Below are 24,826 nucleotides of genomic sequence, written 5' to 3' on the forward strand. Positions count from 1 at the left end.
TCTTTACTTCACCCCTCTCCCTCCTCCCAGTTTCACCTATCACCTTGTGTTTCTCTCTCCCCTCCCCCCTACCTTTTAAATCTGCTCCTTTTCTTTTCTCCAGTCCTACTGAAGGGACTCAGCCCGAAACATCAACTGTACTCTTTTCCATAGATGTTGCCTGGCCTGCTGAGTTCCTCCAGCATTTTGTGTGTTGCTTATTCATTCTTTGGGTTGTTTTTTCTCTTTATTTCGTGGATGCCTCCAGGTTGTATACTGTATACATTCTCAGATGTTAAATTGAGCCATTGAAATGTGCAGGACATATCGGGGTTACTAGATCTATTTTTAATAGCGCTATTCAGAAAATATAATAGCATAATACTTGAAATGTTACTGTTATCTATTATTATCTAAATAATAGCTAGGCTTTTAGAAAAGAGTGTTCCCATATCGCAAATCATGGCTCTAAATCACATTTGTATTGGTACATGGTGAAATTTTAAATCATAACTAAATTTTAATACACTTTCGGATCTATTTTTAATCCAAACAAACAAAATTTATTTGATTCCTACGTTAGCGGCTCACTTGTTTATCTCTGAATCAGCGTTTCCATCACCTTGAATGGATTGCTTCACATGCTGCTGCCTATGTCATCGTTGCTGCCTCTTGCCAAACCTACGCTGGAATTGGACCAAGGTTCAGAGTGTTCTGGATTCTAACCAACTGAGCTAATAGAATAGATCAGAACTTGGGAAAAGGCAGATGATAAAAACATCAAGGTTCAGCCAATGCCTCCTACACAACACAACAATAATTATTAATCAATTTAATCAAGTGTGAAGCAGTTTTCCTCTGGTCTCTGGTTGGATTCCTGTCTGTCTCCTTAGCCTTGTTTCCTTCATCCTATCCATCTCTCTCATCTTCACTGCAATTTAAAACTTCTTTTTCTCTCCCAGTGTAACATTCTTTCTTTCTTTTCAAATCTTTTTATTGTTATATTATACAAAAAAAATAACATGAGTACATTGAAGTAACAACACTTACAATGTCTCAAAAAAGACATTATCTTAAAGATTGAAAAAAATTTTTATGATAACAAAAAAAACCTACTAAGCAGAAAAGTGAAAAAAAAAAGAACCCATTAGGTGTACAACCCCGGAGCCATGCGTCATACAAAAAGCTTCTAAAAATAAACATCAAACCGCCAGCAAGAAAAGAAAATATACCAAAAAATTTACATTAGATCGTGGAAAAATTCTATCAATTAGCTCAAATGATAATAACGAGCAAATGAGCCCTAGCTTTTCTCAAAATCAAATAAAGTTTCAAAGGTTTGACTTCTAAGTAACATACATTAAATGCTGGTGGAATTCAGTAGTATCTAGATTATGAAGATACTCAGTCCTTGTTTATTGTCATTTAGAAATGCATGCATTAAAAAAATGATACTCCAGAATGATATCACAAGAAACACATAGGACAAACCAAGACTAAAACTGACAAAAGCACATAATTATAACACATAGTTACAACAGTGCACAGCAATACCATAACTTGATAACGAGCAGACCATGGGCACGGTAAAAAAAAAGTCTCAAAGTCCAGATAGACTCATCATCTCACGCAGGCGGTAGAAGGGAGAAACTCTCCCTGCCATGAACCTCCAAGTGCCGCAAACTTGCCGATGCAGCACCATTGGAAGCACCCGACCGCAGTGGACTCTGAGTCCGTCCGAAAACTTCGAGCCTCTGACCAGCCCCTCCGACACAGCCTCTCTGAGCACCATCCTCTGCCGAGCACTTTGACCCCGCCCCGGCCGCGAAGCAACAAACAAAGCCGAGGACTTGGGGCATTCCCCTCCGGAGATTCTGGACCACACAGTAGCAGCAGCAGCGAAGCAGGAATTTCAGAAGTTTCACCAGATGTTCCTCCGTGCTCTCACGTCCGTCTCCATCAAATCAGGATTGTGCACAGCACCCTACTTGACAGAGAACAGACATCACCACCGGAGTAGCCACTGCGAGCTGCTCCGCTCCGCCATCTTCTCCTCCCGCCTTCCTATGGACAGGAGTTTAAAAAAAGGCATCCGTTAGTCTTGCGAGACCATGGATCTGCACCTGGAGAGTCTTTACTCTCCAGGGCGCAGGCCTGGGCAAGGTTGTATGGAAGACCGGCAGTTGCCCATGCTGCAAGTCTCCCCTCTCCACGACACCGATGTTGTCCAAGGGAAGGGCACTAGGACCCATACAGCTTGGCACCGGTGTTGTCACAGAGTGTTGTCACCCTGCCTCGGCTGGGGCTCGAACTCACGACCTTCAGGTCGCTAGTCCAATGCCTTAACCATTTGGCCACGTGCCCACGGACAGGAATAAACAAACAACATTTAGGGTCGAGGCACTTCATGGGGAATGGAAGTGGGGGGGGAGAGTACAAGCTGGTGGGTGATTAGTGAGGCCAGGTGAGAGGGAAGGTGGGTGGGCAGGGGAGGAAGGAAATGAAGTACGTTCTGAAGATTACAGGAATCTGATAGGATAGGAGAGTGGACCATGGGAGAAAGGGAAGGAGGAGGGACACCAGAGTGAGGTGATGGGCAGGTGAGGAGAAGAGGTACGAGGGGAACCCTAATGGGGAATGGAGAAAGAGAGAAAGGGAAATGGAAGAAATTGCCAGAAGGCTGAGAAATCAATGTTCATACCATTAGGTTGGAGCTCAGATGGAATATGAGGTGTTGTTCCTCCAACCGGATTTTAGCCTCATCAAAGCAATTGAGGAGGAATGGGAACGGGGAGTGGAATTGAAATGGGTGGCCGCCAGAAAATCCTGCCTTTTGAAGACCTCTCTCCCGGTTCTGGTTTCAGGTCTTTAACCTGCAACGTTTGCTCTGTTTCCCTTCAACAGTTTCTACCCGACCTGCAGAGTATTCCCAGCACTTTGCTTGTTTTCAGATTTCTGGCACCTGCAGTTTTTAAACAAAAATATTAACCAGTACTGGAAAAGCTTTGAAAATCATGCGCTTCATCTTTCCATTTCACCACTCTGATCACACTGTACAGCAATTTTTTTTCAAAAGTGTTGCTTCCTCAGAATTTTTTTATATGATAGACCACTTGAAGCTGAACACAAATATGATTCCAAATTCACATAGGAATTTGGAGAAACAAGAAATTAACTTTTATTAAATATAATGCATTTAACTGCCTAATGGTGTTGACATCTTGCAATAGTTCAACTTAGCTGAAAATGTCTTGTTGCTTATTTTCGTTTGTTCTCAGTGTCTGAGGCTTTTTGCTTAAGTGTTCAACAATAATCAGCCAGCATTGATGGATTCCAGTTGCCCTGGTATCTTTTCTCCATGACCGCAATGTCCAGGTGAAACCTTTCACCACGCTCATCACTGGCAGCACCAAGATTTGCAGGGAAGAAGTCTCAATGGGAATACAGAAAATGAATCTTTAGTGACATGTTGCACTTCATGGCTTTGTACGCTTGAAGCATGTTGTCAACCAGCTGCACATAGTTTGGTGCTCTGTAGTAGTCAAGAAAAATTTCAACATCCTTGCATGCTTCCATGTGATTTTCTCTGGTCCCACTGGAAGTTGTTAATGTCTACATGATAGAAAGATGAAGCAAATAAAACAATGCCTTCTTTTGTGCCTTTTTGAGTGATTTTCAACCTGTTTCCGTCCTTGAAAGTTGGTCCATAAGTTGTGCAATCTCTGAGTAATTGCAACCCCTTTGAATGTGCACTCTTTGCGTGACTGTAAGCAGAATAGAGTGACTGTAAGCAGAATGCTTGCAATTTCTCCAGCGTGTGCAGCCCCTCTGATTCGTTGCAAACCCTGTACGTGTGTGCAACTTCTCTGGGTGACTGAATTGGAAGTGGTTTTATATTGTCGTATGTACGAGATAGTGAAAAGCTTGTCGTGCACACGGTCCCTACAAATCAAATCATTACAAAGTGTATTGAGGTGGAATACGTTAAGAATGCGCAAGATGCAGAATAAAGCCACAAAGTGCCATTTCAATGGAGGTTTGCAGCCTTAATGCATGCAGCTCCTGTGTGTGATGCAACCCTCATGCATGAGTGCAGTCCTCCCAAGGTGATTGCTGCTTCAGTGCATGCAGCTTTTCTGGATGATTGCTTACACCAGCCAGCAGTTTACCAGCCGAAATCAATCTCAACCCTGTCACGAACGCCAGACCGTCTCGTGCCAGCAGCGGGTTACGCCCCCTCTTACGTCGCCAATGACCTGCCCGCACGATGTGACATCAGACCGCCGCCCCCGGCCCGCCCCTGCCCCGCCCTCCTGACGTCACGGAGAGGGCCGAGTGCGCCGGCGCGAACCGCCTTGTTTCCCGGCATTGAGACGGCTCGTCTCGGCGGCGGTGTCTCCGGTTCGGGGGCGAGAACGTGGCGCCTGTTAGGTCATGTCAGAGTAAATGATGTCTCAGCGGGAGACTCTGCTACACCTCTTCGCCGGAGGGTGAGTAAGCCGGTTCCCCAAAGCCCCCCCTTCGCCGCCCTCCTGCTTTTGGTTGCCGGGGAGATGAAGATGGGGGGAGGGGTTAGGGATGGGGAATGAATGATCGGCTTGTCGGTGGGGGAGAGAGCGGCATTATTCTCCCCCTCCCCGCAAAGTGAATGGGAATGTTCTAGAAGCCGTAGAAGTGTCGTGAAATGAAGGGTTTAGGACGTAGAAGCGAAGGGGAGGGCAGCGTGGTTCAGCCATGATCAGACTGAATGGCGGGGCAGGCGTGAGGAACCGCTTCCTATTTTCCCCACTCCCCATCCGTTTCTCGGAGGGTCACAAGACTGTCAGTTGCTCCTGACTCCACTGCCACGGGCAGTGATTTGGAAAGCAAATGGTTTCTTGGTCTTTTTCTTTCGGGTGAATTTTACTGGAAGGATGCAATTATGTAAGGAAGCAGTTTTGTGAGATTGCACCTGAGGTATTGTGTGCAGTTACATTCTCTAAAAATAAATATGATCCAGTTGACATGGAGAAAACGTGTAGGAAAAAAGAAATCACCACATTGGTTCCTGCTGTTACCCGAGAGGATAAAGATTATTTAAATTTTAGAAGAAAGAGAGCCTTGTAAAATTCTTGTAACACACAAAATGTAGAACGACTCCTGCCGAAGGGTCTCGACCCGAAACGTCGATTGTACTTTTTTCCTTAGTGCTACCTGGCCTGCTGAGTTCCTCCAGCATTTTGTGTGTGTTGCTTGGATTTCCAGCATCTGCAGATTTTCTCTTGCATGTAAAATTCTTACAGTGTTTACGAAACTGGATGCAGAGAGGATCTTTTCCCAGGCAGATGGGTCTAGATTCAGGATCAGAATCGCCGAATAAGGGATTAATTATCTTCAATTTGATGAGAAGAGATTTCTTTATGTAGACTGGAGGATGATAAGCTTTGCAATGCTCTATCCCAAATAGCTGTTAAGTTGTACAAACCAGGTTGATAAATTTTTGGATTTTTATGAATTTGAGGGATATTGGGATAGATACTATCGGGATACAGTTTTGATATAGAAGATTAATCTAGATTTTGATGAAATGCAGAGCAGGCTTATGTTAATTAACCCCAACCTCATTTTATTGTAACTCCTTGACATTAAATGTCTACAAAATTACTTCCATGAGAAATTGGAAAGAGTACAATGTACTCCCATGCAGTAAGATATTCTAATAGTCATTTTAAAAAAATCTGGCCTGTAATAACAATAGTAAAGGTTTTGTTTTTTTTCTAGTTTGGTGTGTACATTTGCTAGCTTGGTTGGTTCAGAAATGAGGCTGATAGGTTACATAGTCCCATTTGCAGGTTCCCCAGAATAGCAAATAGCTTTTGAACTTGTGCCAGCTCTCTCGTTCAGTAATGTAAGTGTGATGTGATTGCAATGCTAAGGTTTCATACTGTATCAGTCAGCTGGTTGCCACCGGCTTGTATTTACTTGAATTCATTGCATAACTCTTAACCAGTGAACTGTAATTATAGTCTTTAATAATCAGTAAATTGGTTTTATTTTAATTGAATCTTGTTGGGTTTGTGTTCTGTGTTGCATGTCTCTGTTATGAAAATTATTGGAAATGAAGTATATTGTAACAACTGGCTTATCCTGACGTTAATGTTTATCTACTGGAGAATTATTTTTCCACTGAGTTGTTTTGCTTTCTCATGGTTAAGGTTCTTAAGGGATGTTGCCATTTTCAGTCTACCTTCCGGCTTTGATTATGATAGTGGTTGTATTACAGTGGGATGGGAGTGCAGAAGGAAAGGGAGTCCCCTGCCTCCTGGCAGGGTTTTTGGTGGGGTTTCACTTAAGGGCAGCACTCAGCTAGGTTTCAGGAATCAAGTTCTGAACATCTTGCAGAGGGTGGGTTAAGGAAGGGCAGTTAATAGTCATAGTCATACTTTATTAATCCTGGGGGAAATTGCTCCATAAATAATAAATAGTAATAGAACCATAGATAGTTAAATAGTAATATGTAAATTATGCCAGTAAATTATGAAATAAGTCCAGGACCAGCCTATTGGCTCAGGATGTCTGACCCTCCAAGGGAGGAGCTGTAAAGTTTGATGGCCACAGGCTGGAATGACTTCCTATGACACTCAGTGCTGCATCTCAGTGGAATGAGTCTCTGGCTGAATGTACTCCTGTGCCCACCCAGTACATTATGTAGTGGATGGGAGACATTGACCAAGATGGCATGCAACTTAGACAGCATCCTCTTTTCAGACACCACCGTCAGAGAGTCCAGTTCCAGCCCCACAACATCACTGGCCTTACGAATGAGTTTGTTGATTCTGTTGGTGTCTGCTACCCTCAGCCTGCTGCCCCAGCACACAACAGCAAACATGATAGCACTGGCCACCACAGGCTCGTGGATCATCCTCAGCATTGTCCAGCAGATGTTAAAGGACCTCAGTCTCCTCAGGAAATAGAGACGGCTCTGACCCTTCTTGTAGACAGCCTCAGTGTTCTTTGACCAGTCCAGTTTATTGTCAATGGGAAGGTTTACAGCATTGGCTCCTGAAATTGACCTGTGATTAGGCAAGGCTGGGCAGTGCAGCAAGTTGGGCCAGAAGGGCCTCTTCTGTTCTGTATCTCTAAATAATCTAATGATCTGGAAGAATTCCTTCATTCAGAAGGTTGTGTATCACTGGAAGTATCTATTGTAGAGAGTTGGGGATGCTCTGTTGTAGAGTAGGTGGAAGTCTGAGAATGATATACTTTTTATATCCAGTGGATCGGAGAGATGAAGAAATTGGATGTGTTGGTCATGATCTTAAGTGGTGGAATGAGCTAAAGAGACCATGTCCCTTTTTTATTCTCAATAACACCTTCTAATTATGCAGTGACTTAAATGTAGCTGGACTTACAAGATAGTTCATGACAAAAACTGGCCCAATGTAACACAAGTTTTATGAGCGGGAACATCATTATAACGTGCCTTTTAAAGATGTGGAGTCCACTTCAGAAGTGGAAGAGAGATTCCAGAAGTTAGTGTCTTCACATTGAAGACGTGGCTACTAATGATGTCATGGTTAAATTCAGATATGATCAAGAGGTCAGAATTAATGGAGCACAGATATATTCTAATAATATAAGGATAGAGAAGATTATGGCCTAATTCTGCTCCCATGTCTTGTGGTCTGTTATAGTTGAACCATGGACAAATTTGGAAAAACATGTTTTTAAAATTGAAAGCACTGATTGAGTTGGGGCAAGGGTAGGACATGAAGTGTAAGTATGATTGTGTACATAAACATATGAGCAGTTGATTGTATGTAAAAGAGTGCATAGCTTTACCTTGAAGAAGAGAACCATAATTGTTCTCAGTAGTATTAAGTATCTATGAGAGCTTGTTGTGCACAAATTGACATGCTTCCTACCACGGTGACACTTCACTAGTATTTAAATAGGATGTTCTCAGATTATGGAATAAATAAGACTACTGATGGTAGTTGCAATCCATTGTTTATTTGCAGAGTATAGGTGCGGGAACTCATTAACTTCCTTTACATGGTAGTGAGACACTCAAGGTCACGTTATTGCGAAAACAAAGCAAAGCTAAAATGTTGCATAATCATGCTGCATTGTCGGTTGCAATATAAAGCTATTGATATTTAATTTTTTCATGGTGGTTCTTTGTTTGCTATTACAAATGACAAGCTCCACTGAATAAGTAGTCAGAAAACTTTACAACTTTTCAGAACTTATCATCTTTTCGTGATTATTTTATGCAATATACCAACGGATAGTCACAGAAGCTGCCATATTTGTAGCACACAACTAATTCCTTGGAATGTGATGCTACTCTTGACAACATTGGAGGGTCTTGGCCTGAAACATCGACTCTTTTTATTTCCATAGATGCTGCCTGAAGGCTGAGTTCCTCAAGCATTTTGTTTGTGTAATATTTGAAGCTCAACTGTCTCGACAAAGAGATAGAAAAAGTGACATACACAGTGTTTTGTTCCATTTGTATGGTCCCTTTGGAATATCCTGACGATTCATGTCAAAGGCTGTACAGAGCACAGTGCTTTGTAGAATGTTATAAATCTAATATAGATCATGGCTTCAAAAAACCTTAAATGTGTCAAACAGGTACAATTTAATACATGGAATTTAAAATTAATTTGTACATTTTGTTTACTGAGATAATGATTCAAACTGCAATATTTGTTATTTAATGTTGGTCTAAAATCTGTTGTTAGTTCTTTTGCATATTTTATCACAAAAGAACCTCGGAGGATATGGTTCCGAGCTAGCATAGCTATTTGAAAACCATCTAGAAGGGTAAAAGTTGCATATTCTGTTGTCAAGTATGTAGCAATTTCTTTGAGGGTATTTATCAGTAATTTAAATCATTTGCAGTCTTTACTATAGTGATGGTGAATTTATTGTCGTGTATATGCCACCCTTAATGTAGCAAAATCTCTTAAAGCCAAGTTTTATATGCCAATTTTCAAACAAAATTGATATTGACCAATTTCGGGCAGATATGAAATACCTGGTGATAGAGGTGGGTATTAAGGAGCATCAAATGGGGAAAGATTTAGGAATAAAATTCCAGAGCTTTGATCCTTGGCCGTTGAAGATATTACTGCCTGTGGTGGCACGGGCAGCAGTGCCTTCGACTTGCATTAGAACTTGTTTTCTCTATCATTATTATTTTTCTGTTTTTTTTCCTCACAATACAGATGACCATTTAGCTGATCAAGTATGTGCCCGTCCTCAGTACTTACCCACAAGGCCCATTTCCCTATCTGTTATTTTCTCTCACGTGCCCTTTAGGTACCCACTGAAACCTGGGGCATTTTACAGTAGCCAATTAACACATCGTCCTCCTTTAAGATGCAGGAGGAAACTGGAGCATGCTATGTGCAAAACAATGTGGTTACCGGGAAAATGTGTAAACTCCATAGTCTCGGTGTCTGAGGTTAGAATCAGACTGTGAGGCTGCTGCACCCATGCTGGGTGGTGACAGATGTTCACACACACTTGCTCAGCTGGGCAAGGGAATGACAAGTACCAAAATGCGAAGAAATGCCAACGGCACAAACTTATGACGATCTGGGAAGAAGAAGGCTTGCTAATGGATTTTAGATGCTGTAATCATGGTCATCTTTGGGAAAAACAGACAAGTCTGGCTATAATAATTAAAATCCATCAGCCACAGGTAAAGCTGTTGTGAGCATCCTACTTGGCTGTCTTTCACAACACGTTAGAGACCTCTGAGCTGAAAAGCAGATTATGAGGCATAATGGACATGCTCTTCACTAAGCAACAAAACTAAGAAGTCTGGTAAAGATATTACCACTCATCTACACACTGGGAACAATTTACAAAGACCAATTAACTTGCTACCCCAAGCATCTTTGGAAAGTGAGACGAAATGGGAGCACCTGGAGAAACTCACACAGTCACATTGAAATTGTCCAAACTATACGAGTGTTGGAGGTGTGCATTGAGCCTGGGTCTTTAGAGCTCAGATAGATAGTAGCTGTGCTAGCTTAAAGTCTTAATCATCAAACAGAGATGGATAATGAAGGAATTTTCTCAAATTCTTCACCGTATTCAAAGAACATAGAAGAGTACAACATAGAACTTTTGTTCCCTTCAACCTACTCCAAGAACAATCTAACCCTTCCCTCCCACAATTCTCCATTTCATAATGACATGAAAAGCACAATCATTACCTATTCACCACATACTCAACCTCATCCAGATTGGGGTCAAGCAAGGCTCTGTAATTCTACCTAATGTCCTTAGGGGCAATACTTTATCTTGCCTCCAGCAGACTGCTTGCTGGAGTTAACCAGGGCAAGGGCAAAACTGCTCAACATTTGTCTTTAGGACCAAAAGATCAATTTCAGTTATTGAGTTACAGCGTGCAGCACTTCATTTGTTCTTGTGCATACTTGCAATTCAGCTCCAAACCTCTTGTCAATTCTTTCACTGAAATATGAGAGGATGAGTCTTCCTCACGATATCCAGAAAGCAAGGATCCTTCACCAACTTGCTGCAGAACATTGCCCCTCCTCCCCAACATTCAAGAAACATGACAATATCTGCCCTTCATTACTGCAGATAGCCATCAATGTCTCAATAATGCAGTGTAGCCTTAAGCACTGATGGTAAAGGGTGTTTGAAAACCATGACCTCAAACTCAGCATCAACCTCGTGGTCTACTAATTAGCAATGAGAAGTATCTTTCACTCTGATTTGGGGAGATGAGGAAACTTATAGTTCAAACTATTTGCTTATGGCGATCACATCACCGAACCTCAGCCACCAAATTGCAGGTGATAAGAGGACTGTCAGTTTGAACTAACTGAGGGAATAAACTTTGTCTGTGAGCATCAGTGCCTCTTCCGAAATACTCCAAGTTTACTGCGAGGATAGGGGAACCACAGTCCGTGTTCTCTCCTGAACCCACATCCCATGCTCAACCATGGTTGGGCTGCCTTATCCACACACCCAACTGAAGACTGTGCAGGCGTACATACTACTCTGTCAAGTTGAGGTTTCCATGAGTACAGAAAAAAAAAGAAGCAGCTCAAAACAACCTGTGGCGAAAAGGTGTGACATTCTCATCAATTAATTGGGATTTCTGGCTCAAAGTGGTGTAAATGTGTAAGAAGGAATCAGGAAGGTTCTGCACATTCTGAGCCTATCCAGGTGTATGGCAATGGAAAGAATGGACTTCTAGTCAGTGTGTCCACCTGCTGCATCAAGTGCTTTCTGTCCCTCCTGAGGGTGGGTCTGCATATCCCACCTGGAAATCATTGGTCTCCCTGGAACTGTGTGAAAATCCCAGAGACCACATGATGAACTAAGAGAAACTTGTGTTTGGGGGGGTCTGAATTGGTGAATTGTGGCTCAAAGCTGGGGTTGGGTTCTGTGGCTAATATACTGGAAGTGATTGGCAATTGGAAGGTAAAACTTTGGAGGGATTAGTAAGTTAGAAGAATGAGAATTTTAAAGACAAATTTTGCTTGAACAGCTGCTAATGTCCATCAGAAAGTACGGAGACAGTGTGTCAAGAGACAGGAGTTTAGAATGAGCTCACGCTTAGGGAGGAAGGCTAGCTAGGGATGCACTTAAATAGTTAATGGAAGTATCAAAGGCATAGACGAGTGTTGGAGCAGTGGATGAGCAGAGGTAGTGATTGTGGGGCACCGATGCAACATTGAGCAATGCCCCATTGATCTTTTATTAGTGATTAGTTGTAAATTTGTAACCATCAGGCACACTAGGAAGTGTAGATGGTAGACTGAGGGTTTAAAAGAATGATGTAGATAATATGTAAACCTAGCTGTCATATTGTTTTTGTGAACTGTGATAAGGATCTTGAGTTTTACAATTGGAGATTTTGCAAAACCAGTTTGTTATTTAAGGAAGAGTTATTTAAAGACTGACTGAACAAAAACATACTAAAGCAGGATCTCCCAGTGGCCACACATTTTAATTCCACATCCCATTCCCATTCTGATATGTCTATCCATGGCCTCCTCTACTGTAAAGATGAAGCCACACTCAAGTTGGAGGAACAACACCTTGTATTCCGTCTGGGTAGCCTCCAACCTGATGGCATGAACATTGACTTCTGTAATTTCCACTAATGCCCCACCTCCCCCTCGTACCCCATCCATTATTTATGTATATACACACATTCTTTCTCTCTCTCTCCTTTTTCTCCCTCTGTCCCTCTGACTATACCTCTTGCCCATTCTCTGGGTTTCCCCGCCCCCCCCTTTTCCTTCTCCCTGGGCCTTCTGTCCCATGATCCTCTCATATCTCTTTTGCCAATCACCTGTCCAGCTCTTGGCTCCATCCCTCCCCCTCCTGTCTTCTCCTATCATTTTGGATCTCCCCCTCCCCCTCCCACTTTCAAATCTCAGTTAGTCCTGACGAAGGGTCTTGGCCTGAAGCGTCAACTGTACCTCTTCCTAGAGATGCTGCCTGGCCTGCTGCGTTCACCGGCGACTTTGATGTGTGTTGCTCATACTAAATCTAAACTTGTTTATTGGGAAATAAGAAATTATTTGGAATTTTTGAGATCTGCAGGAAGAATGGGATGGGCACCAGTTATGAAAGTACATGGAGCAGAAGCAGTTGAATGGCAGACGGGATTACTGTACTGAGTAATGCTGTCAAACGAATTGCGATATCACCTTGGTAACAGTAGGGTTTTTTACTGACTGGAATTAGCATGCATTTAAGAAACAAGAATGGATGGAAGCATTGTCTGAGGATTTAGGAGGCAGGGATACTAATGCTTAGCACTGTTGTTAAATGTTTTATACATCCTAGAGCATGGGTCCTTTTTATGCCATGGATCAATACCATTAAACAAGGGGTTCCTGGACCTCAGCTTGAAAACCCTTGGCCTAGAGGGCCTTAAAAAAACTTAAGCTGAACATGGATTAGTGTAATAGAGTTATATAGCACAGAAACAGACCCCTCATCCCAACCTGTTCATGCAAAGTGAAACTTGAGTCTATCCAACAAGGTCTGAGTTGACAGGGACCCACGGGTTTACAGTTATGTTCTTTGAGGGCACAGATATGAGAGGGTACAGCATTCTGTATGAGACCAGCTTGGAGTTTAGAGTTGTGAAATGTCTAGTCCAGTATCAAGCAATTTCAAAATTAGTATAGTGATGATATACCAGATTTTAAGTGTGTTTGTTTATAGCTTTATTTGATGAGTTAGAGATTGAATTGAAGTTCTTTATTATTGCTTCCTCAAGTCACAATTCAGTCTTACTGTGCTTAATGATTAGTCAGTTTGATACTAGCCTTTTGCTAGTACAATGCATTCTAGCTAATTGGGCCATTGGTTAATTGGGGCATCCAGTTATTTGGGACAACTCTTGAAGAACAAAACTAATCAAGAAAATAGCTGGGATATTCCTTTGTTTATTTGGGACACTATGCTGCTTAACTGGGACAGGAAATTGTTGCTAAACAGTTTCTAACTAGCATCAGTTGAGTGCTCTTGTGTGGCCATTAGACACTACATTGTGCTCAGAGTGGTTGTTGCATGTGCTTATGCTATGTTATTCATTTGGGCAGATGGATGTCAGTTTAAAAGGCAATGCTTTTTGACACAATGCCATGCAGGAAGGCAGTCCATTATCTGCACTGGCTTTCTGCTGATTTTGTTTATTTACAGTCAATCCAGAAAAAAGCAGCATACCCCGGATGAGCTCCTCTGTTAATAACTATCAGGAACTAACAGTTTTATAGTAGTGTACTGTCATAGTATTGATAGTGTTCTAATTTGTTCTGTATTTTCTTTAAATACATAGTTTGTTACTCAGTTAAATAATAGTTTATTTTTTAATACCTTTTTAACTATTTCCATGAAACTTTGGCTAATTGTGGCATTTGCTTAATTGGGCCAAAATGTACTGGTCCGGATTATGTCCCAGTTAACTGGAATTGTGTCTGTTCCTAACCAGTGCATTTGAGATGTACTTGTAATTACTGTAGGGTCGACATTCAGAATCTTTTTCCCAGCGTTTAAATATCAAACACTGGAAGGGCATAACTTTAAGGTGAGAGAGGGAAAGGTTTAAAGGACTAATACTGTTCTGGTGGGTACCCGGAATACAGTGCCAAGACAGGTTGTAAAAACAGTGGCATTTAAGAGGCTTTTGATTGGAGGGTTACGGAACATGTGCAGGCAGAAGGGATTAGTTTAATTGGGCATCAATACAGACATCGTGGGTTGAGGGGCATCTTCCTGTGCTGTGGTGTACTATTTAAATTTATTTATTTAGTTTAACTAGTTGGCGATCCAGCGTGGAATAGGCCCTTTCATCCCTTTGAACCATGCCGCTGCAGCAACCGAGAGCCCCAATTTGTACCCTAATTTAGTCACGGGACAATTTACAGTGATGTCATTGGAATGAGGGAACAAACCAGAGTACCCAGGGAAAACCTATGCCTTCCACGGGGAGGACTCCTTGCAGAATAGCACTAACCATTACACTACTGTGGATGTAAGAATCTCTCCCTCCACCACCCACTCAGGTGGTGTGCTCCAGATTCCAATTGTCCCCGGGTAGAAAAAGTTGCAACACATCCTCCTAAATCTCTTACACCTTATCTAAACTTATAACCTCTAGTTTTCGATTTCTCTAAGTAAAGTTTCCAGCTTTTACCAGTTAAGCTCCTCATAATTTTGTGCATCTGTCAAGTACCTTCAACCTCTGCCTAGCTTTTATACTTAAGCAAGTGAATGACTCTCGGTGAATACAAAACATGCTACAAACAAGTAGAGACGATCTTTCCTATAGTGGGGAAGTCTAGGACCAGAGGGTTCGTCTTCAGAATAGAAGGAGGTCCCTTTAGAATGAAGGTGAGGGATTTCTTTAGCCAGAGGATGATGAATCTGTGGAATCCATTGTTATAAATGGCACTGGAGACAAGACACTTGAGTATATTTAAAATGGAGGTTGATTGACCCTTTAATAGTAAGAGCTTCAACAATTAGGAGGAGAAGACAGGAGATAGAGGTCGAGGAAGGTAATAAATCAGCCATGATGAAATGATGGAGCAGAATTGATGGGCTAAGTGGCCTAATTTTGCTCCAGTGTTTTATGGTGTTATAAAGCCTACTCCCTTATGCTAAAACTGATAAAAAAAATTGATCTTTATATTTGGTGAATGGCTGTCATTACTTGTGGTTGCAGATTAGGGGCTTAATGGAAGGCCCCTCAGGCTTAATGGAAGCTTTAGAGCTATTTTCTCTAATATCTGATGCATTCAAGGATGGCAAGGCAAGGGTTTCTAAACACAGGTGGCTGACGTTGGGAGTGGTGAATAGAAAGATAGAGGAATAGCACCAGTAATTTGGGTTCAATTCCCGTCACTGGCTAAGGAGCTTGTAGGGTCTTCCATTGACCATGTTGTTTTCCTCCAGGTTCTTCAATCTCTTCCCATGTTCCAAAGACCTACGATTTAGGGGTAGTGAGTTGTGGGCAGGCAATTTTGGAACCTGAAGCATGGCAAAATTTGCGGGCTGCCCCCAGCACATCCTTGGACTGCATTGTTCATTGATGCAAATGAGACGTTTCACAGTATGTTTCAATGAAATGTGACAAATAAAGTTAATCTTTTCATTGCGTGAAAGCACAGATCAAATTCTAGAGCTGGTTTGAAAGAGGGTTACAAAGAAAATTTGTAGGCATGGTATTTCGGTTTTAGTAGGGATGGTGAGCCGGTGGAGGATAGCGAGTGCTATTCATGGCTTGAATTGAAAGGTAGAATAGATGAATGAGTGGCTGTTAAACTGGTGCAGATGGCAAGGTTTCAGGTTCTTGGATCACTGAAATCTCTTCTGCAGCAGGCGTGACCTGCACAGGAGGTACAGGTCGCACCCTTACTGAAGGGGCATTAATATCCTGGCTGAGTGGGAACTAGGGAACAAGGTCAGAAAGTAGAAGAGTTAAGAAAGTAATGTCATGACCAGTAAGAAATGTAAGGAGTAAGGTCATAGACACAATGGGTCGGACAGATTGAAGTGAGCATAGTTTAATGCTAGGCATATTATGGTAAAGCATTGGTCAGTACGTGGAACTATGTAAGAAAGAGTTGGTTGAGAGAGGGACAGGAATGGATGCTTTATGTTCCAGGGTTTTGATGTTTTAGAAAAGAGAGAGAAACAGATAAGAGGGTGGGTGGGGGAAGTTGTGCTTTTTAATCAGGTACAATCACAGTTGCATTCAGAGAGAGACACTGGCAGACTCATTCACTGAGTGTATGGGTAGAACTCTAATTATGAAAGGTGTAGTCACTCTGGGATTATAATGCAGGCCCCTCCAATAGACACCAGGACGTTAAAGGCTGATTTGTACTTGTGCGTCAACTCAACGCCGTAGGTACGACGTTACCGCGAACCCTACGCAGATCCCTACGCCGTAGCCTGACGTGCACCTCTCCCAAAATGTAGCTACGCGTTGCGGCAACGCAGACCACAACAACTGTGATTGGTCCGCCTGATAGCATCGCATTTCCTCCTACGCTGCAATAGCTTCCCATTGGGCAACTGAAGGGCTGGGAAGGAACTCTGGCTGCAATGCTTTCCATAAAGCTTTACAGACCTCCGAAATTATGGAGGACACATTTCGCTTTAATGAAAAAAGACAGATATGCAGGGTGATTAGGGAAGGGTGTAAAAACAACAGGGTTGTTGCAGTGAGTGACTACAACTTCCTTAATATAGACTGGGACCTCCTTTAGTGCAAAAACATTTAGGCAGGGCAGAATTTGTTGTGCACATCAGGAGGGTTTTTTTAAAAAAAACTCTATGTAGAAAGTCCAGCAGGAGGAGGGGCCACACTAGGTGTGGTGTTCAGTAATGAACCTAGCCAAGTGACTGACCTTTCAGTGGGAGCACAGTTATGGAAGTGTTCTTGACCGTCTGAGTTTTAAGACTTTTGAGATATTGATCTGTGTGGTCTTCACAGCGGAGTATCAAATTGGACTAGGTCAAATTACAAGAGTATTAGGCAGGAACCAGGGAAGAGTTAATTGAGTGCAGCTGTTTTTGGGCAAGTACACACCTGACATGTGGAGCGTGTTTAAAGAGTGTGGGACAGGTATATTCCAATAAGAAGGAAGGACGAGGACGGCAAGGTAAGGGAATATTGCATGTTGAGAGAGTTGGTGAATTCATTCAAGAATCCAAAGGAAATACAGTAAGGTTTAGGAAGCTAAACTCAAGCTTGAAGATGATAAACCAGAAAAGAACTCAAGGGAATCAGGAAAGCCAGAAAGGCAATGAAAAGTCCATGGTAAATAGCAATAAAGGGAATCCAACAGTGTTTTGTACATCAAATGCAAGAGGATAGCTAGAGGGTAGGTGGGACCACTCGAGGATAAAGGAGGGGTCCTCTACTGGAAGAGGGAGAATGTGGGTGAGGTCATATATCTTTTTACCAAGGAGAAGGACATGGAAGATAGGAAGATCAGGGTGGAGCTTGCAAATTTACTAGGACATTTTGAACTTTAATTAGAGGATGTAGTGTTGGATCTCTTAAAGAATGTTAAGGTAGATGAGTCCCCAGGGCCTGATGAAATATACCTCAAGTTATTGAGAGAGGCAAGGAATTGGATTCCTGGGACCTTGACCAATATTTTTGTGTCCTCTGCATCTACAGGAAAGGATCAGGAGGATTGGCAAGGAGCTAATGTTGTTCCATTATTCAAATAGGGAAACAAGGTTAATCATGACTCTCACATCAGGGGTAGGGAAGTTACTAGAGAGTAACTTTTCTTAGGAATAGGATGAATGATTTATAAGAATTGGAAAACCAAGGCATAATTAGGAAAAGGCTTTTGTGTGGGGCAAGTTGTAACTTACTAACTTGATTGAGTTTTTTGAGGTGATTATGAAGGTAGAGCTGTGTATAGATAGTATCTTTTTTCTCCCCCAAGGTTGAAGTGTCTAATACCAGAGGGTATGCATTTAAGGTGCGAGGGGGTAAGTTAAAATGAGATATGTGGGGCAGAGTGGTGGGTGTCTGTAACGGCTACCTAGGTAGTGGTGGAGGCAAATACCATAGAACAGGTGTGGCCAACCTTTTACATTCCATGCGTCAATTTTTTCACACGAGTTCAGATGTGATTTTTTTTTCTGCGCACGAGTTCTATATTAACATATTTTTACAAGAATTGTGGGGGTGCAAGAGTTGTATGGCACATCTGAACTTGTCCATGGAAAAATTGACGCATGGAATGTAAAAGGTTGGCCACCCCTGCCATAGGGGTTCTTGGATAACCACATGAATGTGCAGGAATTGGAAGGATACGACATTGTGTAGGCAGAAGGGGTTAGCTTAATTGAGCATTTGCTTACTGATTAGTGTGCATTGCATTGTGGGTTGAAATTCCGGTTCCTTTCTAAGAATATGTTGATAGGTGAGTAGAACAGGCTTGGTTTCAAATAGTTGGAGACTTTTATTTTGGATGTAATGTTCTACCATTGAAATTCTTTTCAGTTGGGCTCACAATATAGAAATGCACTGTCGCTGTTAACTTGAACATACCAGGGTTCAATCGTGCTTTTCTCTTCCTGGTTATTAACCAGTGAATAATGCCCAAGTGTTTATGTGCAATTAAGTGAGAAGGACAAAGAGGATTAACAGTGGTGAAACTCCTGTTAAGCCAATGACTACCATTCAGGGCCCCAAACAGTCCTTCCAGGTGAGGTGACACTTCACTTGTGAGTCTGTTGGGGTCATCTACTGTATCTGGTGCTCCCAGTGTGGCCTCTTATATACCGGGGAGAGGACTTCACCAAGCACCTATGCTCCGTCTACCAGAAAAAGCGCAATCTCCCAGTAGCCATCCATTTAATTCTACTTCCCATTCCCATTCCGACATGTCAGTCTATGGCCTCCTAGCCTGTCACGATGAGGCCACACTCGGGTTTGAGGAGCAATATTTTGCATTCTGTCTGGGTAGCCTCCAACCTGATGGCATGAACATTGATTTCTCGATCTTTCAGTAATGCCCCCATCACTATTCCCCATTCCCATTCCCCCCCCCACCATATCTTCTTACTTGCCTCTTACCTCCCTCTGGTGCTTCTCCCCCTTTTCTTTCTTCCATGGTCTCCTGTCCTTTCCTATTAGATCTCCCTTCTCCAGCCCTGTATCTCTTTCACCAATCAACTTCCTCACCCCCAGGTTTCACCTATCACCTTGTGCTTCTTTCTCCCCTCCCCCCACCTTTTTACTCTGACACCTCATCTTTTTGTCCAATACAGTCCTAATGAAGGGTCTCTGCCCGAAACGCCTGACTGTGCTCTCTTCCATAGATGCTGCCTGGCCTGCTGAGCTCCTCCAACATTTTGTGTGTGTGCTTGGATTTCCAGCATCTGCAGATTTTCTCTTGTTTGTGATATAGAATGGTGCTTTGGTGAAGGTCAAGTGTTGCCGTCAACAGTAGAGGTTTTTTTAAATCTCCGTGTGGCAGAAGAATAATTGTACAGCATTAGAGCATTGATGCAAGACAGTTTATTTTTTCTGTTTTTTTTCTCTGCTAATGTCTAGGACAGCTTAATTCTGTGAAATACTTTCTTGTACTCTACTTTTTATATACTGCATAGTGCCTGTATCATGAGGTAATTATTTGCTTCTGTCAATATTGTTTTGTAAAATTCTCTATCATTGTTTCCAGTGTCATGATAACAATAATGATGCATAATGTCAGATTAAATATTAAAACAATGTTCATGTTATTTGCATGTATAAAGTGGGCATGACCCAAAGCCTATGATTAACATGCACCTGGCATCAGTGGTTGACAAAAGTCTTATTAATTAACAACTGGGTGACTTTGCAAGAGCATTAAACAACTGCTAAGGGTATCTCTGGATAAAACAGTATATAGTGGGGGAAGTAATTGTCAACGTTTTGGGTTGAAACCCTGCATGGGTCCTAATGCAGGGTTTCAGCTTGAAAGATCAAAATTTCCTCTCTCCCCCACCACCACAGATCCTGCTTGACCCTCCAGCACTTTGTCGCTCCAGAATCCTGCATCTGTGGTCTCTTGAGTCTGTATAGCTTTGCATAATCCTGCCTGATAATGTAGTTTGCTTCTATTCTAGTTTTATTTTTGGCAGATGTCTGCACTCTTAAAATGGGCCCTGCATTTTTTCTCCTTTTGCTTTTCACATAGATAGGCGGTTTCTTCTGAAACCCATCACCCCTTCTTGGGCATAGGGCACTGACAAGTAACTTGCCTATCCTGGGTGAGTCTTTCAAGTTGTCCCCCACGTATAGTCCATCTTCTCAGAGAAGAGCCTTCCTCTCCCAGGGATGAAATCTTTGGAGCTTCTGTTGGTGTTTCTATAGCTCTGGATTTTTATAGGATGGGGTTGCTAGCCCAATACCCAATCCTCCTCTTTTTGCAGCTTACCTTGGGACTGTCCATGGCAGACTTCCTTTTAAGTAATTTTTAATAGAGCAATATTATCGACCTTTCCCTACAAGCCTCTATTCACCCTTCTCCCAAAGTACAGCTCTTACAAAGATCACTTTGATTTGAGGCCACAATGGCTTTAGTTAATGAAATCAATTAATTAACTTTCTCTTTGCACTTTCCACAGGTGTGGAGGAACAGTGGGGGCAATTGTCACCTGCCCATTGGAAGTGATTAAGACACGGCTTCAGTCCTCTGGCTTAACACTTCGATCAGTCTACATTCCACAGGTCAACCTCAGTACAATCAATGGACCAGGTGTTGTTCGGCCAGCACGTGTCGCACCAGGACTTATCCAAGTTCTGAAGTAAGTAGATTATCTCTCGCAATTCCTCGGTCTCCGCCGCATTTGCTCTCAGGATGAGGCTTTTCATTCCAGGACGAGGGAGATGTCCTCCTTTTTTAAAGAAGGGCTTCCCTTCCTCCACCATCAACTCTGTTCTCAAACGTATCTCCCCTATTTCACGCACACCTGCTCTCACTCCATCCTCCTGCCACCCCACTAGGAATAGGGTTCCCCGGTCCTCACCTACCACCCCACCAGCTTCTGGGTCCAACATATTCTCCGTAACTTCCGCCACCTCCAACGGGATCCCACCACTAAGCACATCTTCCCCTCCCCCGGCTTTCTACAGTGATCACTCCCTACACGACTCCCTTGTCCATTCGTCCCCCCCATCCCTCCCCACTGATCTCCCTCCTGGCACTTATCCTTGTAAGTGGAACAAGTGCTACACATGCCCTTACACTTCCTCCCTCACCACCATTCAGGGCCCCAGACAGTCCTTCCAGGTGAGGCGACACTTCACCTGTGAGTCGGCTGGGGTGATATACTGCGTCCGGTGTTCCCGATGTGGCCTTCTATATATTGGCGAGACCCGACTCAGACTGGGAGATCATTTTGCTGAACACCTACGCTCTGTCCGCCAGAGAAAGCAGGATCTCCCAGCGGCCACGCATTTTAATTCCACATCCCATTCCCATTCTGACATGTCTATCCACGGCCTCCTCTACTGTAAAGATGAAGCCACACTCAAGTTGGAGGAACAACTCTTTATATTCCGTCTGGGTAGCCTCCAACCTGATGGCATGAACATTGACTTCTCTAACTTCTGCTAATGCCCCACCTCCCCCTCATACCCCATCTGTTATTTATTTATATACACACATTCTTCCTCTCTCTCTGCTTTTTCTCCCTCTATCCCTCTGACTATACCCCTTGCCCATCCTCTGGGGTTCTCCCTGGGCCTCCTGCCTCATGATCCTCTCATATCCCTTTTGCCAATCACCTGTCCAGCTCTTGGCTCCATCCCTCCCCCTCCTGTCTTCTCCTATCATTTCAGATCTCCCCCTCCCCCTCCCCCTTTCAAATCTCTTACTAGCTCTTCCTTCAGTTAGTCCTGACGAAGGGTCTCGGCCTGAAACGTGGACTGTACCTCTTCCTAGAGATGCTGCCTGGCCTGCTGCGTTCACCAGCAACTTTGATGTGTGTAGATTATTTCCATTTGTTTTTAATTTGTTTTCTGTGTAAGAGTCTTGAATTGCCTTCTAGGTTTTGAGTTGCGTATTGACACATGTTGTTCCAAGTAGTATCCTGGATGGTTCAGTGATTGCCCAGTCAATGCATCTCAAGTTAGTTATTAATTGGTAAAGTAAGATAAATAGGTGTTGAAATAGAAGGCTGTTCAGCTCCTGAAGGTCACTCTGTCATTCAGTATCTTCTTGGCTGATAAGAGTATCTCACTTACTTTGACTGAAGAAATTCCTCAGCCCATGGATTTATGCATGTGTATACTCAGTTTTTTCCTGCCCCATTTTCAGAAGTATACCTTTTTATGCTCTATGATTTTTCAATTATCTATCAAAGTTTAAATTTGTTTTGTTTGTTTTATCAGACTGTCAATATCTTCTTGAAGTCTATAGCTATCACATGTTTAACATCTTTACATCATTGATAGATTTGGAGCTCATAGTACTCTTTATACTCAAGGCTAAGTCATTTCTGTATATTTAAAAAAGCATTGTCTTGGTAACAGTGCAGAAGAAACGGTACTTTACATCTGCCTTTAGGCCAAAGCCAATTTTGCATCCGTGTGCTCAGTTAGGCCTATTTCTGGTTACAAGATGTACAAGTGGTGTCTCATCGGGGTTACAACTCATTTGAATGACATGACCAAAGGGACTGAAGATACTTGCTAATTATGTAATGACATGTAGTAAATTACATTGTGAAGTGTACATAAACTTACAAAGGAATATAGATTTAGTCAAAAATGCTGATGATCGTTGCCTGAAATATACTTTTAAAAAACAGGTAATGAATGCTGTAAGTATTCAGCAGGCCAGGTAGCTTCTATAAAGAGAGAAACGAGGTTAACATCGCAAGTTTTTGATATTGCATAAATTCTTAGTACAGATATGAATAGCTTGTTCACCAGGTGGATTTTTAAGAACTGGAAGTTTAGAGTGGGACTGAGAAGGGGATTTCGGAGTATATACTCAGCCAGTCAGATACTCTATAACCTTGAGAGAGGATTCAGTAGTTTTATTCAGTGCTCTGAATTCAACAAGATTTATTGCACATTGTCACTATAACATTGTAAAAGTTCACCCACGGTATTCTTCTATTGCATAAATTTCTAAATATTTGAGTTGCATTTTGCAGATCCATTTTGGAAAAAGAGGGACCAAGATCACTTTTCAGAGGACTGGGACCTAACTTGATTGGTGTTATTCCATCAAGGTAAATTTAACTGCATCCTTTTGGAGGGAGGAAATATTCTTTGGTTTCTGTTTGGTTAGTAGGCTCCTGTAACCATTTAATGTACATTCTTAATACCTCATGAGTATCTCTTGGCTTGTGATATTAAATTATGCAGTATTCAAACCCCTGTATTTGAAAATAATATATATGTGACCTAATTTTACTATATATTCATGCCACAAAATGAAGAGCTCCTTATTTAATATGTAGAACAGCCGCCTTCCTTTGTGAAAGGTATCACTCAACCTATTGTTTTCCCCTTGATGGCCATTGACTATCAAACTCCTTACTTCTGGTTTGTTGAACCAGACGAGATAACTTTGCTTAATTTCAGTCACCCTAACCCTGAACTGATCCCACAACGTATGGGCTCGTTTTCAAGAACTCTTCATCTCATGTTCTTGATACTTATTGCTTGCTTATTTTATTTATTTATTAAATTTGTATTCGCAGTTGCCTTTTGCACATTGGTAATCTGTAGATCTTTGTGTGCAGTTTTCATCCATTCTATCATGTTTCTTTGTATTTACTGTGAATGTCCACAAGAAAATGAATCTCATCTTAAGTACTAGTTTCGTTCAGTTGCTGCCTTGATGTCACGGCCCATCACTGTAACTTCAGTGAAATTCTTTCGATGATCTTTCAAGAATGGATAGAATCTGGCATTGTACCAGATGTCTGGAAAATTGAAAAGTTACTCTGCTATCTGGGAGGCAGCAGAAAGGAAACTATAGACCTGTTAGCCTGACATCAGTGGTTGGGAAATTGTTGGAATCGTTTATTAGGGATGAGATTATGGAGTACCTGGAGGCACATGACTAGATAGGCCAAAGTCAGCATGGTTTCCTGAAAGGAAAATCCTGCCTGTCTAACCTACTGCAATTTTTTGAGGAAATTACAAGCAGGGTAGACAAATGAGATGTAGTGGATATGATGTACTTGGATTTTCAGAAGGCCTTTGAAAAGGTATCGCTCATGAGGCTGCTTAGCAAGATAAGAGCCCGTGGAATTACATGGGAGTTACCAGCATGGCTGGAGAAATCGTATGGTCATGCACTTTGGTGGAAGAAATAAGCGGGCAGACTGTTATTTAGATGGGGAGAGAATTCAAAATGCAGAGATGCAAAGGGACTTGGGAGTCCTTGTGCAGGATTCCCTAAAGGTTAACCTCTAGGTTGAGTCGGTGGTGAAGAAAGCGAATGCATTCGTTTCTAGAGGTACAGAATATAAGAGCAAGGATGTGATGTTGAGGCTCTATAAGGCACTCATGAGATCCCATTTGGAGTATTATGTGCAGTTTTGGGCTCCTTATTTTAGAAACGATATACCGACATTGGAGAGGGTTCAGAGAAGATTCACAACAATGATTCCAAGAATGACAAGGACCACGTGGCAGCTCTTGGGCTGTATTCCCTGGAGTTCAGGAGAATGAGGGGGGAATCTCATAGAAACATTCCAAATGTTAAAAGGCCTGAACAGATTAGATATGGCAAAGTTATTCCCCATGGTAGGGGAGTCTAGGACAAGAGGGCACGACTTCAGAATTGAAGGACGTCCATTTAGAACA

At 42.3% G+C, this 24,826-nt stretch overlaps 1 protein-coding gene across 1 annotated transcript in view; it reads left to right on the plus strand.

Annotated features, from left to right (window-relative positions):
- The first annotated feature begins 4,315 nt into the window (after positions 1-4,315).
- The window catches only part of slc25a33 (solute carrier family 25 member 33), a 28,080-nt gene continuing 7,569 nt past the window's right edge, over positions 4,316-24,826 (plus strand). The window contains exons 1-3 of the mRNA XM_063033411.1: positions 4,316-4,469; positions 20,623-20,802; positions 23,161-23,238. Coding sequence (XP_062889481.1) covers positions 4,426-4,469; positions 20,623-20,802; positions 23,161-23,238 — 302 coding nt within the window. The 5' untranslated portion in view covers positions 4,316-4,425. The remainder of the gene's footprint in view (positions 4,470-20,622; positions 20,803-23,160; positions 23,239-24,826) is intronic.

This window comes from Mobula hypostoma, chromosome 25 (genome assembly GCF_963921235.1).
Source record: "Mobula hypostoma chromosome 25, sMobHyp1.1, whole genome shotgun sequence".
Classification (NCBI taxonomy): domain Eukaryota; kingdom Metazoa; phylum Chordata; class Chondrichthyes; order Myliobatiformes; family Myliobatidae; genus Mobula; species Mobula hypostoma.